Genomic DNA, 20,413 nt, shown 5'->3' with positions numbered 1-20,413 from the left:
TTCAGGGGCATTTGACTTGGATCCTGGTTTTATTGGAAGACTGCAGGCAAAAATGCTGGCTGACATCTTCAGTAATTTCCAATAAATCTCACTGCCAAAACTGAATGTTTTGCCTCCAGTGGTTCTGTTGGAGAATTTGGTTCTGTTCGAAGTCAACAGAACATGTGCCTGCTTCTCCCATCTAATTCACAATCCTGCACCTTGAACCCCACTTTCATCAGCAGTCTGAGCTAAATGGAAAGGCTTTACCTTGTTAGGCAGACAGCACGACAAAATCCTGCTCACAACCCCAAAATACAATAGCTAAAGCCTGAATCATACTTGTTTCAGAATAATATTTGTTAAATATGTTGCACAGAAGAGCACATACTTTACTCCATAGAGCATGCACATCTTCAATTTTGCTTCTGCTTACAGATACATAAAAATGAAAAAATATTTTGAAGCAATAGCTGCCAAGATAACAAACCTTCCCTCTGCCTTCTTACACACTCCTAACACTTAACTAACCAGCCCTGTTGACCACCTTGCAAGTGCATTGTAAAAAAGGAACAAAAAAGATGATAAGAAGAGGACAAGACATGAAAGAAATTAAAAGTCCATTAATATATTTGAGCCTTTGAGGAAGTGAGTCAATTCCCAAGAGCCCTATACTAGGCTAAGTAATAGACACAGTTCTTCCAGAAACAATAACAAACCTATTTTCTCTCTACATTGCCATTGAGTGCACCAGGTCTTGTGCTTAAGTATTTTAATAAATTATTGAACGTTGCCAGAAGGCAGAGTTATAGTTGGGTGAGTCCTGAAATTAGATCATCATCCTAAATTATTGATTTAAAACATTACAGAAAAATAATTCTTAGTATTCTGACAGTGGTTTCTCAAGCTTCAATTTAGGCAGAATTATGTTGATAAAATCCATTAGATCTGATACAGTGCAGTCTCTTGAGAAAAATAAGCATAGACATTTTTAAATTCCTCAATTTGATTTTGTAATAAAAATAAAGTTTTAAAACTGACACAAGTGTTTCAATGAAAGTACTTTTTAAATGTGTATAGCAGACACTTAATAAATTACATCCAGATTTCATAAAATTACCAGAATAATCAATATAATGTAAGGGTGAGGGCCTTTTATACTTGCCTAGCTCATTAATCCAAAGGAGCATGTGAAGAGGTGAGCACTTCTAATGGGATTATTCCTTTGTTATCATACAAATAATAGCTCTACTAAAAGTGTGCTAAATTATTTTTAGTTTCCATTGTAATTTTGTAGGAGATATATGAAGTCAATCATTAAAGGAAAATACCATCTCTCAGCCCAAATACTAGCAATTACAGCTCCCTTCCATGTTTTTGAGAGAAGTCATCAATGGAAAACAGGTTCTCCATGTAGCTGAGAATTTCCAGCAGTAAGTCTTAACAAAAACAGCAGGGAAACAAAAAGAAAACGGAAGAAAATAAAACATACATATGCTGAAAATCACAAAACAGTGAGGTGAAGCATGAGCTAATATATGGCACTGGCTGCACCTTCAGACAGAATGTGCAAGGGAAGGCAGTGCTGGCCAACCTGCCTCTGGAAGCACTGGAAAGGAAAAGCCGTGGGGCACCAGTGTCACCTGTCTTTCTCTTTTCCCATGTTTTCAATAAAGCCTGAGAGGTGTAGGAATGGGGAGGGGAATATCTTGTTTTGTCTCCCAGAGGTGTTTGGTCGTGAGCTATGGCAAAGGGACAGCAAACTGGGTTCTAGAGCCCAGGAGTGGGATTCATCTGCACCCCACCTGAGCAGGGGTCCCAGAGGCCTTGGGCAGATGCACGGCTTGCTCCCAGCCCTCGGGCAGATGCTCACAGCCCCGTGTGCAGGGCTCGGTCCTTGGGCAGATGCTCCCAGCCCCGTGTGCAGGGCTCTGTCCTCGGGCAGATGCTCCCAGCCCCGTGTGCAGGGCTCTGTCTCTGTCTTCGGGCAGATGCTCCCAGCCCCGTGTGCAGGGCTCTGTCTCTGTCCTTGGGCAGATGCTCCCAGCCCCGTGTGCAGGGCTCTGTCCTTGGGCAGATGCTCCCAGCCCCGTGTGCAGGGCTCTGTCCTCGGGCAGATGCTCCCAGCCCCGTGTGCAGGGCTCTGTCCTTGGGCAGATGCTCCCAGCCCCGAGTGCAGGGCTCTGTCTCTGTCCTTGGGCAGATGCTCCCAGCCCCGTGTGCAGGGCTCTGTCTCTGTCCTTGGGCAGATGCTCCCAGCCCCGTGTGCAGGGCTCTGTCCTTGGGCAGATGCTCCCAGCCCCGTGTGCAGGGCTCTGTCCTTGGGCAGATGCTCCCAGCCCCGTGTGCAGGGCTCTGTCCTTGGGCAGATGCTCCCAGCCCCGAGTGCAGGGCTCTGTCTCTGTCCTTGGGCAGATGCTCACAGCCCCGTGTGCAGGGCTCTGTCTCTGTCCTTGGGCAGATGCTCACAGCCCCGTGTGCAGGGCTCGGTCCTTGGGCAGATGCTCCCAGCCCCGTGTGCAGGGCTCTGTCCTTGGGGAGATGCTCTCAGCCCCGTGTGCAGGGCTCTGTGACAGCCCTTTGGTAGATTCACACAGCTCCGATGTGCAGGGGCTCTGCCTCTGCAGCAGCCCCGGTGCTGCGGGACACGGGGTCGGCAGCGGTGCTCGGGCAGCCCTGGTGCGGTGCTCAGGCAGACACAGTGCTCTCACAGCCCCGGTGTGGTGCTCACACAGTCCCGGTGCTCACACAGCCCCGGTGCGGTGCTCGGACAGACACAGCGCTCACACAGCCCCGGTGTGGTGCTCACACAGCCCCGGTGCGGTGCTCAGACAGTCCCGGTGCTCACACAGCCCCGGTGCGGTGCTCAGACAGTCCCGGTGCTCACACAGCCCCGGTGCTGTGCTCAGACAGACACAGTGCTCACACAGCCCCGGTGCGGTGCTCAGACAGTCCCGGTGCTCACACAGCCCCGGTGCGGTGCTCACACAGACACAGTGCTCACACAGTCCCGGTGCTCAGACAGACACAGTGCTCACACAGCCCCGGTGCTCAGACAGCCCCGGTGCGGTGCTCAGACAGACACAGTGCTCACACAGCCCCGGTGCGGTGCTCAGACAGACACAGTGCTCACACAGCCCCGGTGCGGTGCTCAGGCAGACACAATGCTCACACAGGCCCGGTGCGGTGCTCACACAGCCCCAGTGCAGCGGGACACGCAGGAGAGCTCACGGTCAGAGGAGCAGCACCTCAGCCTCCACCTGGGCACATCGCTTCCCTGGCAGCACAATTTTACACTTTACAAACAAGGCCATGTTAAAGTGTAAAATTGCCTTTGCAGCGTGCTTAAGTGACTTGGTTTCATATCTTAAAATTTTCGGAAGAATTTTGAGAATTCCAATACAGCCATTGAAGAATTTCAAAAGCCTTTTGATGTGTTAATGTAATTTTGACTGAATTACAATCTTGCACAAGTTTCCTGCTCCAGCAAAATAAATTATTTACTTACTCTTTAAATACCATCCCAATCTTCTAATTTCTTTGCTGCATGCATTCTAACACATATGCTGCCTTCTCTTGGATTAGATTTCTGCTTTTAGAAGTATTAAGATTAGCTTAAATTCATTAATTCTTCCTACACAGCCAGCTTACTTCTCTCTCATTTCCATTTTTATTCAAATTACTCCTGACTTCATGGTTTGTGTCTTCCATAACACAGCTATGGTTCAGTAATTAGCTTTCATTCTGAAGCAATAAATTTTAATTTCCTTATTTTACTTCAGAGCTTTTCTGACTAGACTCCTTCCCCTATATTTTAACATTGTTTTTATGAATTAGAAAGAAAGGAAAGAGAACAGTCAAAATACTTTAAAAATTATTTCAGTACATTTATGCATTCCTTATATCTCTTTCTAGAGAAACAGACTTCACATTTAGCATAAATTCTTGGGGGTTTCTTCACCAAGTGTGTCGCTTTTTAGTGTTTTTCCAAAGGGAGCAGAAATAAAGTAAATTTTTAGTATTTTTCCAAAGGGAGCAGAAATAAAGTAAATTTTTAAATGAAGATTGTTTTGGGGAACAGGGAGAAGTGAAATGGATACCCAAGACAAATGTCAGGTAATGCTTCACACGGACATCTAATGAGAAAATCTAAGTTTAAAAGTGTTGTGAAGTGGGAGTTACATTTATGTGTAAGGGAAGAAAACATCTTACTCAAGATTTGCTAAGAAAGACAACTCTCCTCTCTGTATTTCATCTCCAAAAAACATTGATTCCTCTTTCCTCCCAGATCTACATGCGGTTTCTGGACTATCAGATGGAGCACTCCAACGAGTGCAAAAGGAACTTCGTGGCTGTGTATGACGGGAGCAGCTCCATTGAGAACCTGAAGGCCAAGTTCTGCAGCACGGTGGCCAACGATGTGACGCTGCAGACGGGCACGGGCGTGGTGCGCATGTGGGCCGATGAGGGCAGCAGGCTGAGCCGCTTCAGAATGCTCTTCACCTCCTTTGTGGATCGTGAGTACACTGAAAGGGCCCATTCTCCTGCTCAAGTCTCTTAGTAAGCAGCAGGAAAACATGAAAAAGGTTGTTTCTGTTTCCTTCACATACTGGCAGGTAAATTAGATAATTGCTTTATTACATTTCTAACATGGTTCCTGAAGAAAAGCTTTCCTGCATCCTTAAAAGGTTTATTTTCCATTTGAATTCAGCAATACTGCCCTAGGCTACATCCTTCTCACAAAGACGCATCCTTCCTTACAAATGAGCGCAGACTTATTTCAAAAAGACAGCAGTGGGACTGAAGCTTGCTCTCCCACCAGCACCCAGTTCCCTGCCAGACACCACAATGGGCTCTTCTTAAGGCCACTCTGGGTGTTCAGAAGAACAGAAAACTGATCCTGTAAAGTCTTGCTCTCCTTCCTAAACACAGCTCTGTCTTCAGTTGTGGGTCTGGACCTGCAGCCCCTTCCAGCCAAGCTGCTCCCTTATCCTCAGCTGCATTTGGCTCTGATGGACCCCACATGTGCTCCCTTAGCAAAGCCCTGTGGTGTTGCCCAGTGATAGACAAGTGGTTAAATTCAAGTTTACTCAAGAAGCCTGTAATTAAAGCTGAGTTGTAAATGCCATCTGGATTTTTGTTTGGATTCCATAGCCTGGGTTAGTTTTTATTCTCATTGTAAATTAAGATGTTTCTTGAAGGCAGGCTTTTTGTGAGATTTTTTTTCTTCCAAAGGTGTTATACCTGAATGGAATTTTGTTGCCTCACATATTTACAGAAGACAACACTGTCCACACTGCAGAACCATTGCAGTGCTGTTTATATGGCACTAAAGCAGACTGGTTCAGAACTGCAGAACACATCTGAGATATATGGGGAGAGCTGAATGTAATATTCCCATTTCAGGAAGTCAGACCTATGCTGGTGCTAAAGGTTTTCAAAAAGTTCTGCTTGAAGAATAAACAGTACAGATTTGCTAACCAAAAAAAAAAAAAACCTTTTCTGACAGAACATGTCTGTAGCCAGTCCTGAATGACATCCTGGTCACTAACTTGCACAAAAGTTCAGGTTACAGGTAACAGGTAGACTTTATGTTATGTTCCATAAAACAGTGAATTTTAACCTAGCAGAAAAGCTACTTTTTATAAAACAACCTTTCTAAAGTAACAATATGTATAAGAGAAATAGATTCTAGCTTACTTTGAGTACATGGTAGTAAGGAACAGTTGCATGCTCTAGAATATTGCTTAGCCTACAAGAAGCATTTAATAAGCTTTAGATATTCAGAATTTAAATAAATGTCAGTTTTAAGTACAGCTTGCAAAAATTGATAACTGCCTTTCCACTAGCTTTTATTTCAATACAATCATTAACATTGGTGATAGTGCAAGTTATTTGAGCTTTCAATGTAGAAAATGCTGTGAATTTGCCAGGGAAATTGTCTATTTATGTTATAATTATTGGAGTGGCTTTTTTGTTGTTGTTGAGCTTGGATTTTTTGGGCGGGGGTTGTGGGGGGGTTTTAATGCAAGAGGTTGAAATATGAAATACTTCTAAAGGCAGATAACTTTCCAAATTTATAAGTTTAAAGCAACTCAAAAGTCATTGGCAGAAGAACATCTGCAAAGGTATGTGGTTATTGTTATTTACCTGAGATACTGCCTTTCTTGGGTAGGGCCATTGAAAAGTATGTGGCTGTAAAGTGTTTCAAGTATTCTTATATAATCTAGTCATAAGCAATGAATCTAACTGAAAAAAGTGAATCTGAGCTTACCTTATTTTCAGATTGTTAAGCTATCTTTCTCTTCTGCCTTGCTAATGATTTGTAATTACATGAAACCAACCATAAAAACAATCAATATTTCTGGAAAGATTTCCATAAATGAACTAATAGTGCATGACAGTCACCTAACACACACCTAGCACTGTTTGCAGGTTTGAATAAGTAATTCAGCTAACAGCAATGTGAAAAATCAATGTATTTGATTCCTGGCTTGATTCAATAGATGAGTAATGCTGGATACAAAGAGCACTGTGAGCATTGCACCACTTTTGGGCAGCTGTTGTAAGAGACCAGCTATGTCCTTGAAGTCCTAGGCTGGAATTGATCAACCATTGTGACTTTTAGACTTCAAACTCCCCAAATAACAAACAAAAGGAAAATGAGTCCATTTGTCCCATCTTCATGAACTGTGAACAAAAGCCATGCCCACAAAAATTTAAAGGGACTACACAAACATGTAAAATAGAGCCTGTGCTGGCAGATGGAGTAGCAACAGCAGAATTCATGAACCAAATACAGAACTGTAGGAAAAATTCAGCTGTTCAGGGAAATGAGAAGGAGGATATGTTTAATATGTTTACATTATGGCATAACTGACAGAACAGGCCTGATCTCAACCTTCCAAAGGAGTGACCCTGTTTTAAAGCAGTGTTCTTCAGGCTAGAGCTGCTCTCCAAACAATCACACTCTCAACTCACTTGAGCAAGGAGGTGATGTGATGGTTACTGCTGCATTTTGAAGTACTGAGATTACATAGATAAACTGTTCCAAAATACCCTCTAAGTACGTTCTGTATTCATACTTGCACTACAATTAAAGCAAGTTTTTGTATGGAACTTCTTGCCAGATTGCCAGGGTTAAGCAGTAACAGCAAATAAAAATGCTTAAAACCAATGAGTGTAAGTTACCCAGCTTCAGTGGAGTAAGCCATGGAAAGACAGTACATATTTAATTTAGGAATGCAAAATCAAAATTATAACTTTTAATGTTCTTTTTTTCTTAGGCATAGCTCCTCTTTTTGTCATTGAGATTCTCAAGCCTAACAGAATGACTAAGTGAGAAATGCAGTGCTCAGGAGCAGTCATTCCCTCTGCTCTACCCTTTGGGTTTCCTGTGATGTTTCAGAGAATCCAGACTGCTCAAGAACACATTCTTTCTGTGAAACCAAATAGCAGAATGTCTACCACACATCTTTGCTGTTTAGTATAGAAGTGACTCCACTAATAACAAACATTTCCATCATAAAATACCACATTACTGAAACAAAGGGAAAACCAATTCCTTGGTTTCTTGGTGCCCTGAATTTATAAATAATTCCCTATGTATATGATACAACACCCTGGAAAGAATTGTCACTACTTTCTAATATCTTTTTTCTTGTGTCAAGGAGCTGTAACAAATACTTACAAAACCATGGGGCAGCCTTCTAGTTAATTCCTTTCTTCAGATTTCTGGCTATATATAGATAGATACATAAAAAGCTAAAGTGTGCTCTCTCAATCCCTGCATTAGCTCTAATAGGAGGATCCAAGAGCTTTTGATTCACAAGCAGGAATGACTTAGATGCCTCTAGTTATTGAAATCTCTTGCAGTTACTGAAACAGTCCTCCACCAGCTGAAATCTGATTTGCCTTAAGATAGTAATGGGCTCTAAATGCAGATGCTCAGGGAGTGCTTCACAACATCCACACAGCAGATGCTCCAGAATAAATATATCATTGATAGTGAGCATGGGATTTTTAAGTATTAAGTTTTTAAAGACACATACTAAAACCTCCTTCCATCATCTGTGTTTTGTGACTGTCTCTATTTGCTCCCTACCCCTTTGGAGCAAGAATGGGTTTGTAGCATTGATAACACTGAAATTGCTGAAAGCAATTACATGGAGAGAGAAAAGCATCAGATAGTGACGTGCAAGAGAAATGATTGTGTTTGAACCAGAGAGGAAGAATGCATGTTAAAAACCCAGATACAGAAAGTTAATAGTTTTATTGCGAGGCATCAATTACTGAAAATTCTGAATGTTTTCTTTCTCTTCTCTCCTGCAGCTCCCTGCTCAGGCAACACTTACTTCTGCCATAGCAACATGTGCATCAATAATTCTTTAGTCTGCAATGGCATCCAGAACTGTGCATACCCTTGGGATGAGAATCACTGCAGAGGTGAATATAGTGCAAACCACAGCCTTTATGAGCTAGGCTGGTCAGTTTGCCTTTCAAGAAAGTCATGAAATGTCTTTTTCCTGGAAATATGCTGAAGACAGCTATTCTACTAATCTCAGGAAGGTGTTCCAAATTTTTTATTTAAACTCAGGACACACGTAAGCATCCTGGATATTGCTCTTACTGCTTTTAACTAAATTTCTTCTTCTTCAGCACATACTCTCTATTTTAAAAGGATATCAGCTTGATAAGAACTAGAATTTAGTATTTTTGAGGCTGTATCCTATCAATTTCTAAACTGTAATAAAGCAAGGATTGTAGGGACATTGTACCTTCAAAAGGTAATACCTTTTAGAGATAAAAATAAAGAGCTGAAAAAACACAGAACTAAGTTTTCAAGCACAAAAACCCTCTCAGGGTTGAAATAGAAGTAACAGTCCTCAAAGCAAATTTTAAAACATTTGTTTAGATGTGTAAATCACAGGCTATTTCAGGATAAATTCAGCTGCTCTATATGGTGTGAGGAAGGATGGGAGGAAGGAGGAATTGCTAGGGAGCATGTAAAAAACACTTATGGAATACAGACACATGTAAATTCCTGCTTCTAGAACATGGCTTGGGAGTATTATTTCAATCATTACAACTACAGTAAAGACTTGTTTCAATATCAGGCTTTGTAGGAAAAATTCTCATAATTTGAAGAAATTGTTATTCTGTTAAAGCACAGACATTCTCCTGTGCTTCATGAATAGCTCAATTGTCAGTTAGAACAAAACCAGTCTAAGGTCAACCATTTTTCTTGCTAAAGAAAACAATAGAACAAAATCACATGAGTTGTTTGCTTAGGGTTTTTGACAAATAGAATGGCAACAATAGGTCTGAACACAAAACTCCAGAATATTTAAGTATGTATTCCATTTCAAATAAAACTGACCCTGCAGAAAAAGTCAAAACCTTCTCTATAGAAAGTCTTGAAAGAAAATTTCTTTTCAATGCAAAAATTCTGCTTGCATTTTTTAAGCAAATAAACATTACAAAACCCCTACTTGTTAATTGCATTTTGGGTAAACAAAGAAATTCACACCACTAGTAGATATTCTAATGTAATATTGTGGAAGTTTTCCAGTCAACAAAACTGGTCCATAACTCCCAAGTTTGCAATGTAAAACTAAGCTTCCTCTAAACAATCCTTACCTTTGATAATACTCAATATTCCCTCTTAAGTTTAATTTCTAGATCTCTTTCCCATCTTTACCATTTTCTAGACTCTCCCCTAGAATTCACACATCACTAATGTACTGCAGTATTAAAAAAAAATTAATTCCATAAAAACTGTGTCTTTCCCAATATTTGTAAATTGCTGTATCTGATGTTGAATAAGCCATCATGTTTTATGTTGAATGCAATCTAAATTCTGCTGTAATACTTGCACAGCAGAAATTAAGAGACAGCTGAAGACTAGAGCCACATTGCCAGCTAAGGGAGACTGATGCAACCAAATAAGCAATTCTTAGCCTTAGAAAGAGCTGCTCACAATTGTGCTCAGTTCCTGCAGGCACCCAGAGTTCTCATTTAGTCCATATCAATAGCTGCATAAATCTGAGCATATTGTGACCTACTTATGCCTAAGCCCTGTAACACAAAAATTGATAGAGAAGTCAGTTGTGTGCAATTTATTTTAAGAGACTGGCGAAGACATCGCCTTTTGCAAAACAACTTTTTGATTAAAATATCTGCCAAGAATTAAAAAACCTAGATGCAGACAAGAGAACTGCCATAGCAGTGAAATTCATGCCTCCCACCATGGATGGCATCACTGTGATCTGAGGCAGGACAAGGGGAGAGCTCTTCCTTCACTTCAGAGGTAAAAAGTCGCTCAAAGGAGCCCAAGCTCTGAAGCAGAAATGGAATTTCTTATGAACCAACTCCTTGGGAGTCTCTGCTCAGCATAAGGATTGTTTCAAATAACACATGATGGTGTATAACTCTCCCCATGCACTGTGTGTGGTATTTAGGTACATAACACACTCATTCAGATGCCAGGAGCCAGATATCTGAAAACATTATGCAAGATATAGGCTACGACATTTTCTTCTTCATAGTCTTAAATTCTTCTCTGCCACTAGCCAGTGTTGCAGTGTAGAAATCTCTCAGTCCCCCAGGACAAAACATTAATGGAACAGAAGTTCAACTGGAAAACTTTAATCTTCAAATAAAAATGTTAAATATGGAAAACGATCTTGTTCTGATGCTGCCATCTTGTGTGTTTTCACATGAAGTACTAGCCAAAATTGCCAGATGATTTGGGTTGGTTGGTGTATCCCCCTACCTTTTTGTTTTTCAAGTAACTTCATCATTGGACTCCTAGAACTGGAATAAGAGCTTTGCTAAAGCTCCCTGTGATGAATTAGGTGTAACTGACTCACACAATAGACGCAGCCATTACATTTCCAAGAGATGTTACAACAGTACAGTCATTCTTATCTCTGATAATATTTCACTTTTAAAGAAGAATGAGACAGTTTTAAATGTAGGTTTTCTTCTACTGACATCACTGAGAATGTTACCAGCAGGAGCCAACCATGGTAAGAAAAACATCATCTGTAGCTGGATTAAAGCTATTTAAGGTTAATTTAAGCCTATTTAGCTCATGGATTTAGGAATATAGACATCAGTAAAGGTTCAGGATGGAAGGCTCATCCCAGCTGAGTCAGCAGGCACTGGTTCACAGAGTTGCACCTGCCACTGAATTATCCTGAATTATCATATGGTAGCCACTAATGACAGGGAATTAGACAAATCCCATTGACATACAGCTCTAGTCTCCAGTCCCATTAAGTAATTTTATCACTTGCATGGCAATCTCAATACAGTCTTGCTTTGTTTAAATACCTTATCAAAAGTGCAGAAACTAATAAATGTCTTGTCATAATCACTTTCTTCCTTTGCAGAAAAGAAAAGAACTGGATTGTTTGAACAAATCACCAAAACCCATGGGACAATCATTGGCATCACAACAGGGATAGTTTTAGTTCTTCTCATCATTTCAATTCTAGTGCAAGTAAAGCAGCCTCGAAAAAAGGTTATGGCTTGCAAGACTGCCTTCAATAAAACTGGTTTCCAGGAAGTTTTTGATCCTCCTCACTATGAACTGTTCTCACTAAGGGACAAAGAAATTTCTGCAGATTTGGCAGATTTATCAGAGGAACTTGAAAACTATCAGAAGCTGCGCCGCCCTTCAACAGCTTCCAGATGCATCCACGACCACCACTGTGGCTCCCAGGCCTCCAGCATGAAGCAGAGCAGGAGCAACCTGAGCTCCATGGAGCTGCCCTTCCGCAACGACTTCGCACAGCCCCAGCCCATGAAAACCTTCAACAGCACATTCAAGAAAAGCACTTACACCTTCAAGCAAGCTCACGACTGCCCCGAGCAGGTGATAGAAGACAGGGTGATGGAGGAGATTCCATGTGAAATTTATGTCAGAGGAAGGGAAGATACAGCACAAGGTTCATTATCTATTGACTTTTAACTTCCTGCTGGAGGCGGTGTCGGTGTATATACAAAGTGCTCATGTACAATGACAGTGTATATATTAAAGGTGTACCATACGCGACGTGTGAGATGCACACACTTTTAGCTTACTATACTTCATTCCAAAACACAAAACCAGTCTTCATAATTAATTCTTGCTGGAAAAGTGGTGGATTTCCTCCCATCTTCCCAAGCTACCTATCTAGTGGAGGAGTAAGATGGAGACTTTGCATGGAAATTATCAGATAGGATGGTGGAAGAAAAAACCCTACAACTACTAATCATTGAACACTGAAAGCAATGACTACTGTTCTCTTCTTCATACCATTTACTCTTCTTTAGATGTCTGCTTTTCAAGACAATTTTAATACCTCACTTGCATAAATAAAAGTAGTTAAGTGCACTATGTGTATGTCAACATAGGTGTCTTATTGTATTTGTCAAATTGAAAGTAGAGTTAGTGTTAAGTGCCAGTTCAGACTCATGAATTATGTTACAGCCATCTGTTTCACTTGCCTTTAATTATCATTTCCACACTCTAGGCTTTGTGAGAAATAAGTGAAAAGGGTCACTGCCTTTTAACAATATAAAGTTATAATCATTTTAGTACATGTGGAAATATCTTTGCAGCTTTCAGTTAAAACACAAGTGAGTAGTCATTTTATTCTAGATGCAGGCTTTTACAACAGTTTTCTTTCAAGAAGGTTTAGGATTTTAAAATATTCTGCCATATATTATAGCTCCATATGGCACATTGATTTCACAGCTCTGTACTTAGGAAACAATTTTGTTCCTGAGTTTTCCAAGTATTTACATAAATAGATTGTACTGTACATTTGTCTCTTAAAATAGCTTTTTACTCCTTGTTGCAGCCAATCTTCCCTACTGAAATCAGCAATGATACTTTTAGCTCATGTCCTACTTGCCTGAAGAGAACTGCTCTGAGGTCTGTGTGATTACTGGGTGTATGAAGGAACTGGAAACAAAGAAATCACAAAGCAACTCTAATTAACCCCTATGGAATCCTTCTTGTGCCCCTTGTTTCCATTTGCAAAATTGCACATTTCATACCTTTTTAAATGGTGGTTTGGACCTAATTTAAAAATTTTTACAATATAGAAGGAAATTTTTAAAATATATTCTCATTGTGGTTTTTAAGCTTTTTATATAGTTTGATACTGTACAGCCTCTTTCTTAAATCCCAATCTAGCACTGGACAGCAGGCTTCTTTCAGGGTCCCTTTTAGCAGTTCTGACTGACCTGCAGTTGTTGCTGCACACATCACAATTTGCCAAGAATACTTGTCCTGACTTCCACATTAGCCTACACTTTCTTCCCTGGGCAGTTTGAGCTTATTTGGGTATTGTGTTTACAGGAAACCTTTGACTAAAGCTGATCCCCCAGCTAGCACTGGGCATAGCCTTTATTTACAGAGGGATGTCAAACCAGAGTGTTTGTTGGGATGATTGTAGTACAAAAAAAGCCCCAAAAAAGTCTTAACCTATGACTCTTGCAACTGAAAATAAATTCTTTGAAATAAAGATGAACAACAGCTGTAATCACAGATTTTCAGTAGAATGATAAAGATTTTTTAAATGCTTAAAATGTACAACACTTAAGGGGAAAAAGAAAGGGGAATTGACTTTCTTCAGCAATCCCCAACTTCAAAATTAACTCTGTGTCTCCTGTTTAAAAAGAACTTAATCAGCTCTTATCTTAGACCCACAAGGCTGGATGTACCCTAATGCCAGTTTTTGTGCTGGTCCCAGAATGTATTTCAATTTGAATGAATGAAAATGGACTTTATTTTTAGATGCACTACATGCAGAAAATAAATGTAAAAAAATCTAGTTAATTGTTACTTGAAAATTTTTGAATATTCAATGAAAACATTTGGCAGATTTTATTTACTTCTCATTGATCTTAGGATGAAACATCTCACCATGACCTATAGGACACACCATGCTATTTGTGACAGTTTGTTAGTTCCAGATTGTTTCAACAAGTAATATGTAGTTTTACACGGGTCATTCTAATCCAAATAACTTGTAAATGCTAGGTTTGCATGCCTGAGTTTTCTTTCTTAGGTGTATTTATCCATGTGCTAAAAATAACATGATCCCTACTCTTTCCCAAGCTGTGCTGCCTTTGAGCAGTAAAGCTGCACTAATAAAACAAACAGGAAGCCTGCAGAGCCCAAGTGTGTGGAGAAGAGGGAAATTGAAGAAGTTCCCAAATGGTTTGAGTAATATTTCAGTCTCTGTGGTAGTCTTGTGATTACATGGTCAGAACACAGCTGCCTTTTGGCTGCCCCAGAGCAGAGCAGAGCAGAGCTCCCACAGCCAGTCCTGGCTTTTGAGCATCACTGGTTCCAATATCCCATGGGGTGTTTGAAAACCAATGTGCCTACACAGCCCATGGCAGGCTGGGCTTCACTCACTGAGCTGTGCTTTAAGAAATGAGTCAGAACTACTAGAGCCATACTTGCACTTGCACTAAAATCAACTTCCCTTCACTGCAGAGAAAAGCTAACTGGGTGGGCTGCTGGGTACCACAGTACAGAGAGCTGACACATCTAGAAAATGAATCTAGCAGTGCTTTGGCAGTCTCAGTCCTGTTGAAGCTGATGGTGTGGTCTTAAAGCTTTTTTGGGCAATAGTGAAAAATGTCACATTTCATACTACCGCAGTATCTGAACACCATTAGGCTATTTCCATTGTGTCCAGCTTAAATCCATACATTTCTAGGAGCACTCTGATTTTGCACTCCATTGTACCCATATCTGCAATGCCCTCTGCTAGCACTGAATGCTCCTTAGCAATGGCACACTCACTAGGAACACACACTGAGCAGGACAGGACCAACAGCATTGACCACTTTTTGGGATTTCTAACTCATTTTTACCTTTTATCATAGTAGGTTAGATTATCTGAACAAACTAACATGAAGAATGAATTCTGGTGAAAGTTGTACAAGTAAGCCTACAACCAACATGAAAATAAAAGTGACTGTGATTCACAACTCCTGCAGTTCTCTGAGGAGACATCTGCATTTACAGAGGTGATGGCAGTGGCACAGGAAACTCAGGTTTATTGCTGTTCCTGACTCCTCAGTGATCACAGAAATACCAATGTGTACTTAAAATGCACAGGATTCTCTTGTCTGCTAGAGACAAGATGACCTCACAGTGTCTACAAATTCCAATGGCACGTTGCAATAATGACTGTCTATTTTTAATATACCAATACTAAGAAGGGTTATGAAAAGAACTGTCCTTGATTTACAAGAAAAGGTGCTTGTCACAGTGTGAACACTTCACGGAATCTTTTTGTCATTAAAATATGCTTTGCTTTGTTTTTCACTTGGTACAAAGGATTCTGTGCATTAGCAGCAAACCTGTTGAATGAGGGGAATAGGTTTGTCTTATTTGTAAAACAAATTTGTCCCTAAATAAGTTCTTACATCATTGATCACAACATTTAATTTTCCAAACTAAGTACAATCCTTTATCTGAAAGGATATCAACAGCACAAGTAGTAAATTAAAAGGTTAAAAAGATTTAAAATATTTAGCACGTATACCTAGGAAGATGAGTAAATTACTGTGGAGTAACTGAATTAATGTGGATGTACCAAGCCACAGGTACAGTCTGAGCTTCCTGGATGCTCAGGCTCTGTGTATTTGTTCACAGCAAAACTCAGTGAGCACATTTACTTTTCCATGTCCTTATTTGAAAGTTGATATGTAAGCCCTATGATTGCTCAGGTCTGTAGACTCTTTATCAAAACAAGATTCCTAATCCATGCCAGCCTGAAAGATAAGCTGATTTTGCACTGAGATCACGCTGCTAAAACTGAATATTAATTATAATAGGAGAAAGGATTTTAAAATCAAAAACCTGGATGAGTTGATTCATGCTTTGAAAATTAGTATTTACAGCACCCATCTCAATCTAACAATATAAAAGCTGCTATTTTTGCAACTGCAAAAGTCATTCCTGTGATATCTAATAAGCATCTCTGTACAGCATCAATCCCCCTTGTAAATGCTTAAATCACATGTCAATATGCTGTAATATTCTGTGACAGGCTTATTTTCATATTCAAATGCCTTTGCTACACTCCATTTTACACAATCAGCTTAACAAAAACTCTTTTCCATCTGTTTCATAAGTCAACAACAGTAATTTCTGAATGGTCAACTTGTTCCCTCTTATCTCACTATTGAAGATAATCTACCATATACCAGATAAATCAGATTAGTTTTTGTAAGTCTGTTCTTACAGAGCCAGGCTCAGGGAGAAACAAACTTGATGTCTTTGTACCTCTTTCCACTAACATGTCATAATTTATAGTAATAGCTTGTATATGGAAAAACCTCAAAAACCCTTCATGCCAAATTCTGTTCAAGAACTAAGTATTGTGATAAACCAAATAATAGGCACCTGAGACCTACATACTCAAAAATTGAAAATAATTTTCTGGTTTGGAATCTGTATCAGTCCTTCTGAAAAATGGAATTATGTCAGTGCTCTTAAAAGATGCACATCACATCACTTTCCCCAAATAAATACTTCTCACCCCAAACACAGATTTCCTAGACATCTTTTACGTGCTAAAACTTATTTCAATATTTTATTAATTCATATATAGAAATACATGCGTATTACAACTTATAATTAGCCTTGAAGTTCATAATCACCTACATAAAGTTACTTCTGTGTTCCTTGCAAATGTTATTTAGGAGCAAGGATTACCCTGCATTTATCACTGAACCACAGCATTTGAGAGATGAAACATTGTGTTCATTTCTGAGACTGCACTGCAGCTTATTTTCCACCAGAGAAGTGAGAAACTACAAAGGAAATTCAAAGCTCACAGGATTATCTGCTTAACCTCAAATGAATATGGCTAAACTGGAACAAAGTACAGCAGTGTTCTAATACTCAAGGTTTAGTGTTTCAGGGGGGAGTAATATCAGCATTAAATGGGGCTGTGGTTTTTGTGAGCAGATTCTGTTTGCCCCAGGTTTGCTCATAACACATCTGTAATAAGTGCTACCTTCACTGTGAATAACACAGGGACCCAGGGCTTCAGCAATTTGCAGAGACAGCACAGGAGGTGACAGGTAAAGAATTCATTGTTTAAAATGCAAAAGGAGAAACAAACAAATATTAGTCACTGGACATTTCTGATACAATCACCCCCCAATGCAGTTGAATTACCCTCAAGATAGTAGAGTCCATCATTCTACCTAACTAATATTTTAGGCTCCCTCACTTTAGTAAGCACCTTCAAATACTCCTAATAATTTGGAAAAAGCCAGCTGTTAGGACTGAGTTTACTGGCTAGCACTCTCAGCTACTACTGATTATTATAGGAAAAGATGTTTCAGTGGTTAATGGAGGTGAAAAAAGCAGGAAAATACTCTTGAAAGCAATTATGAGATAAAAAATTCCTGGGAAGACAAGTCAATAAATCCCAAGTCTCTTAACCATTGTAATCAATCTTCTGTTTGTAAAGAACAAACAGCCAAGGTACATAAGGAATACCACTCATTACTGGCTCCTCACTGTATTTTTTATAACCCAACAGAGCAATTGAAGGCCTGAGGCCAAGTCAAATAATTTTAATTTTTCTGTAATAATGAAAAACAAAGAGATCTAGTAGCATGAAGATGTTTGCTTCTCACTTACCAGAGGCAAAGGATTCTGCACAGGCCATTTAATCTTCTGCCATCATTAAATGTTATCTTTAACAGTAAAGGGAATTCTGGAATATAAAAAACAGCACAAAATATCTATGTATCATTCAAGTGTATAGTAAACAACCCAAAAGCAACAGACACTTAAAATAACCTCATATATTAGGTAACTTTTAGAGCTCTGTGTGACCCTAAGGTTATCACATTCTCCCAGACATTTCTGCATTCTGTCTGTTTTAATACATTTGAACACAAACTCTCAAATCTGTGCAAGAGAAGTAGGAATAAAAGAAAACTAAGTTCTCTGCCTTTAAGATCCAGACTTATTAAAGCTTCACTGTACTACACTTTCCTCACAGAGTAGAAGCAAGGACAGACATTAGCATAAGGAAAAGAAATCCTTTATTTGAACTATCAGAATCCAAACATGGCTCATGAATTGTTAGAACATACAGTTTGGTGGGCCTGGTTGTTTTTTTATTGTAGTTCCAACTTTCTTTCAGTTATCAACATTATAAGATAAAATGCTCTCTAAAGCATGTGTGGAGTTTTGCCCACAGAGCCATAAGAAGTAAATTTAAATATTGCATGACCATGTTTAAAATTAAAAAATACCTGGTGCAAATGCCAACTTATAAAAGCACAAAAAGATGCACTACATACATTCAGAGAATAGATTCCACTACAAGTTGCCAGATGTGTAACATGAGGATTTAATGACATTTTAGCACCACCTGTAACATTACTGCAGCTGAAAAATACTAATGCTGAACAAGAGGAATAGAAAGCATAAACCCATTTCTTTTCCAGAACACAAGAAAAGGCTCCCAACTGTTCTTTAGGAACTACACCAAACAAGGAGCTCAAGGTAAGAAGTAGCCCTCAAGGCTTAGGGGAACATAGCAAGCAGTAGGAAAAAAAAAAAGTTATTTCTACATTAATTTTCCTATTCCTACATAGCTTGTGCATCATTTAAAACCAAAGAAAAATATGCAGAGAGATCATACAAGGACCACACTTACTGAGGGAAACAGATGCAATCGAATTTAGTTTTATGTGACTCAGAACTGGAGGTCATGGCTTATCCTTGCCATAGAACTGCACAGAAATTAATCTTGCCAAAAACCCCAAAAGATAAGAAACAGTCACTTCAGACTGAGTATAATGGAATATTATTTCTGTACAACTGCAAGAAAGTGCAGCTTGTTTGGTTGCCTTGTTAAGTTACAAAGAACAGCTGACACCAAGTGAAGGAAGTGGCAGAAAGCCAAGCCTGTCCCAAAGCAGAACCTCTTGTCTGCTGGGTATTTGAAGATGTAATAACCTGGCTCCTGCTTGCCTAGCCATGGGGCTGCCTTCCCCTCTTTCATCATGGAAGCACTTCCAGGACTGATGGGAGAATATTTGAACTGAATGACAATCCTACCTGTGGGCCCCAGGCCAGTCTTAACAGAAATACCCAATATGACATATCCAGGGGGAAAAAAATACAGCTTTGATTCTCTTTCAGACAGGAGTCAAATTATAGGGTCTAATATAAAATCCACCAGATTCAGTGTAAAAGCATCAAAAACCCCCACACACTCTGCTAAGGAGCAGGATCTGGATGCCCTATGAATAATAGACATTAGCTTCACTGACTGTTCTGGAATACTTTTCTACACAAAAGTACACTCAAGCTGAAAGATTTCAAGACAGAGCCAAACATCTAGAGTGCTGTTTTGAAGGGTAATTCATTATGGTAGTGATCCTATTGATTAATAGCAAACCCCTCTTATTAAGGTTAGATGTGCCTATTGATTTTTTTCTTTTTAAGGAAGACTTTGTATGAATATTAATGGCTAATGCTTAGAGTTGAAAAACTGAAGGACGATTTAGCAAATTAAATGAAGCCGGGTTCTCTGTTCCCAGCAGCCAAGCTACCTAAGCAAAATGCCACATCTGATCTAATGCTTATTTTTACTATTTTTAAAAGGATTTTGGATGAAAATCTTTGTTGCAACCTCTTATAGAAAGGGAAAAGTTAGGTAGGAAAGTATAAACAAAGAAAGGTTAGGTTACAAAAGTATCAGAACAGATACTACACAACCACAGCCTACAAAGGGCTGAGAAATTGAATTGTGGAAGTAACCCAAGGCATAACTCATGTGTCTCTCTAATGCCAATAGAAAGCTGCAAATTGAAAATAGGTTTACTTTTCTAGAGCTCAGAAACACTACAGCATCACTGAAACACCCAATCTTCTAGTGCACAATTTGTTTCATTTATTACCAGTGAAGTTTATCCCCCATCTTTGGGTCTAATTTTCCTGACACCCCTGAATGCTTTACACTGTAGCATTTGGCTGCAGAGCTGCATCTCTCATGATCCTGATGGGGCATAAAGTAGATAAAGCACCAAGTTCCTCATTTCTAGTGCAAAAAACCTCTTAAGCACCAACAAATCTGATTATTCAAGAATATTGTCCTCTTTAGCCTGCTCCAGCAGCAAACATTTCAAAAAATAGCTAAACCTATTTTCTCATCAGATGGGGCCATGTGCCTGGTAATGTCTGCACACAGCACATCTAAATAAATGTATCTTCATTAGTTTCATGTCAGTGTTAGCTCAAATAATACCAAAAGTACCCTCAGATTGAATGTGCTGCCAAAGCCAGCCAGCTCTGCTTTTTCCTACAGCATTATCATCCATTAAAGCTGTTGATTATGAAATTATTTTCTATCCCTGTCCTTCACACTATCTGACCAAGCCC

The 20,413-nt window shown here is 39.7% G+C and overlaps 1 protein-coding gene and 1 long non-coding RNA gene across 4 annotated transcripts in view; one reads left to right on the top strand and one right to left on the bottom strand.

Annotated features, from left to right (window-relative positions):
* Positions 1-13,093, top strand: part of NETO2 (neuropilin and tolloid like 2) — a 32,621-nt gene extending 19,528 nt beyond the window's left edge. For all 3 annotated transcript variants that reach the window (XM_026795295.2, XM_074551176.1, XM_074551177.1), the window contains exons 7-9: positions 4,268-4,496; positions 8,311-8,424; positions 11,376-13,093. In XM_026795295.2, coding sequence (XP_026651096.1) covers positions 4,268-4,496; positions 8,311-8,424; positions 11,376-11,956 — 924 coding nt within the window. In that variant the 3' untranslated portion in view covers positions 11,957-13,093. The remainder of the gene's footprint in view (positions 1-4,267; positions 4,497-8,310; positions 8,425-11,375) is intronic.
* LOC141730813 (uncharacterized) overlaps positions 1-20,413 on the bottom strand; it is an 80,293-nt gene that overhangs the window by 43,641 nt on the left and 16,239 nt on the right. Inside the window, exon 2 of the long non-coding RNA XR_012582502.1 lies at positions 17,654-17,729. This is a non-coding gene — a long non-coding RNA (uncharacterized LOC141730813). The remainder of the gene's footprint in view (positions 1-17,653; positions 17,730-20,413) is intronic.

Source organism: Zonotrichia albicollis, chromosome 13 (assembly GCF_047830755.1).
Source record: "Zonotrichia albicollis isolate bZonAlb1 chromosome 13, bZonAlb1.hap1, whole genome shotgun sequence".
Classification (NCBI taxonomy): domain Eukaryota; kingdom Metazoa; phylum Chordata; class Aves; order Passeriformes; family Passerellidae; genus Zonotrichia; species Zonotrichia albicollis.
Note: the sequence above shows the minus strand (reverse complement) of the source record. Positions and strands in the feature narration are given on the sequence as shown.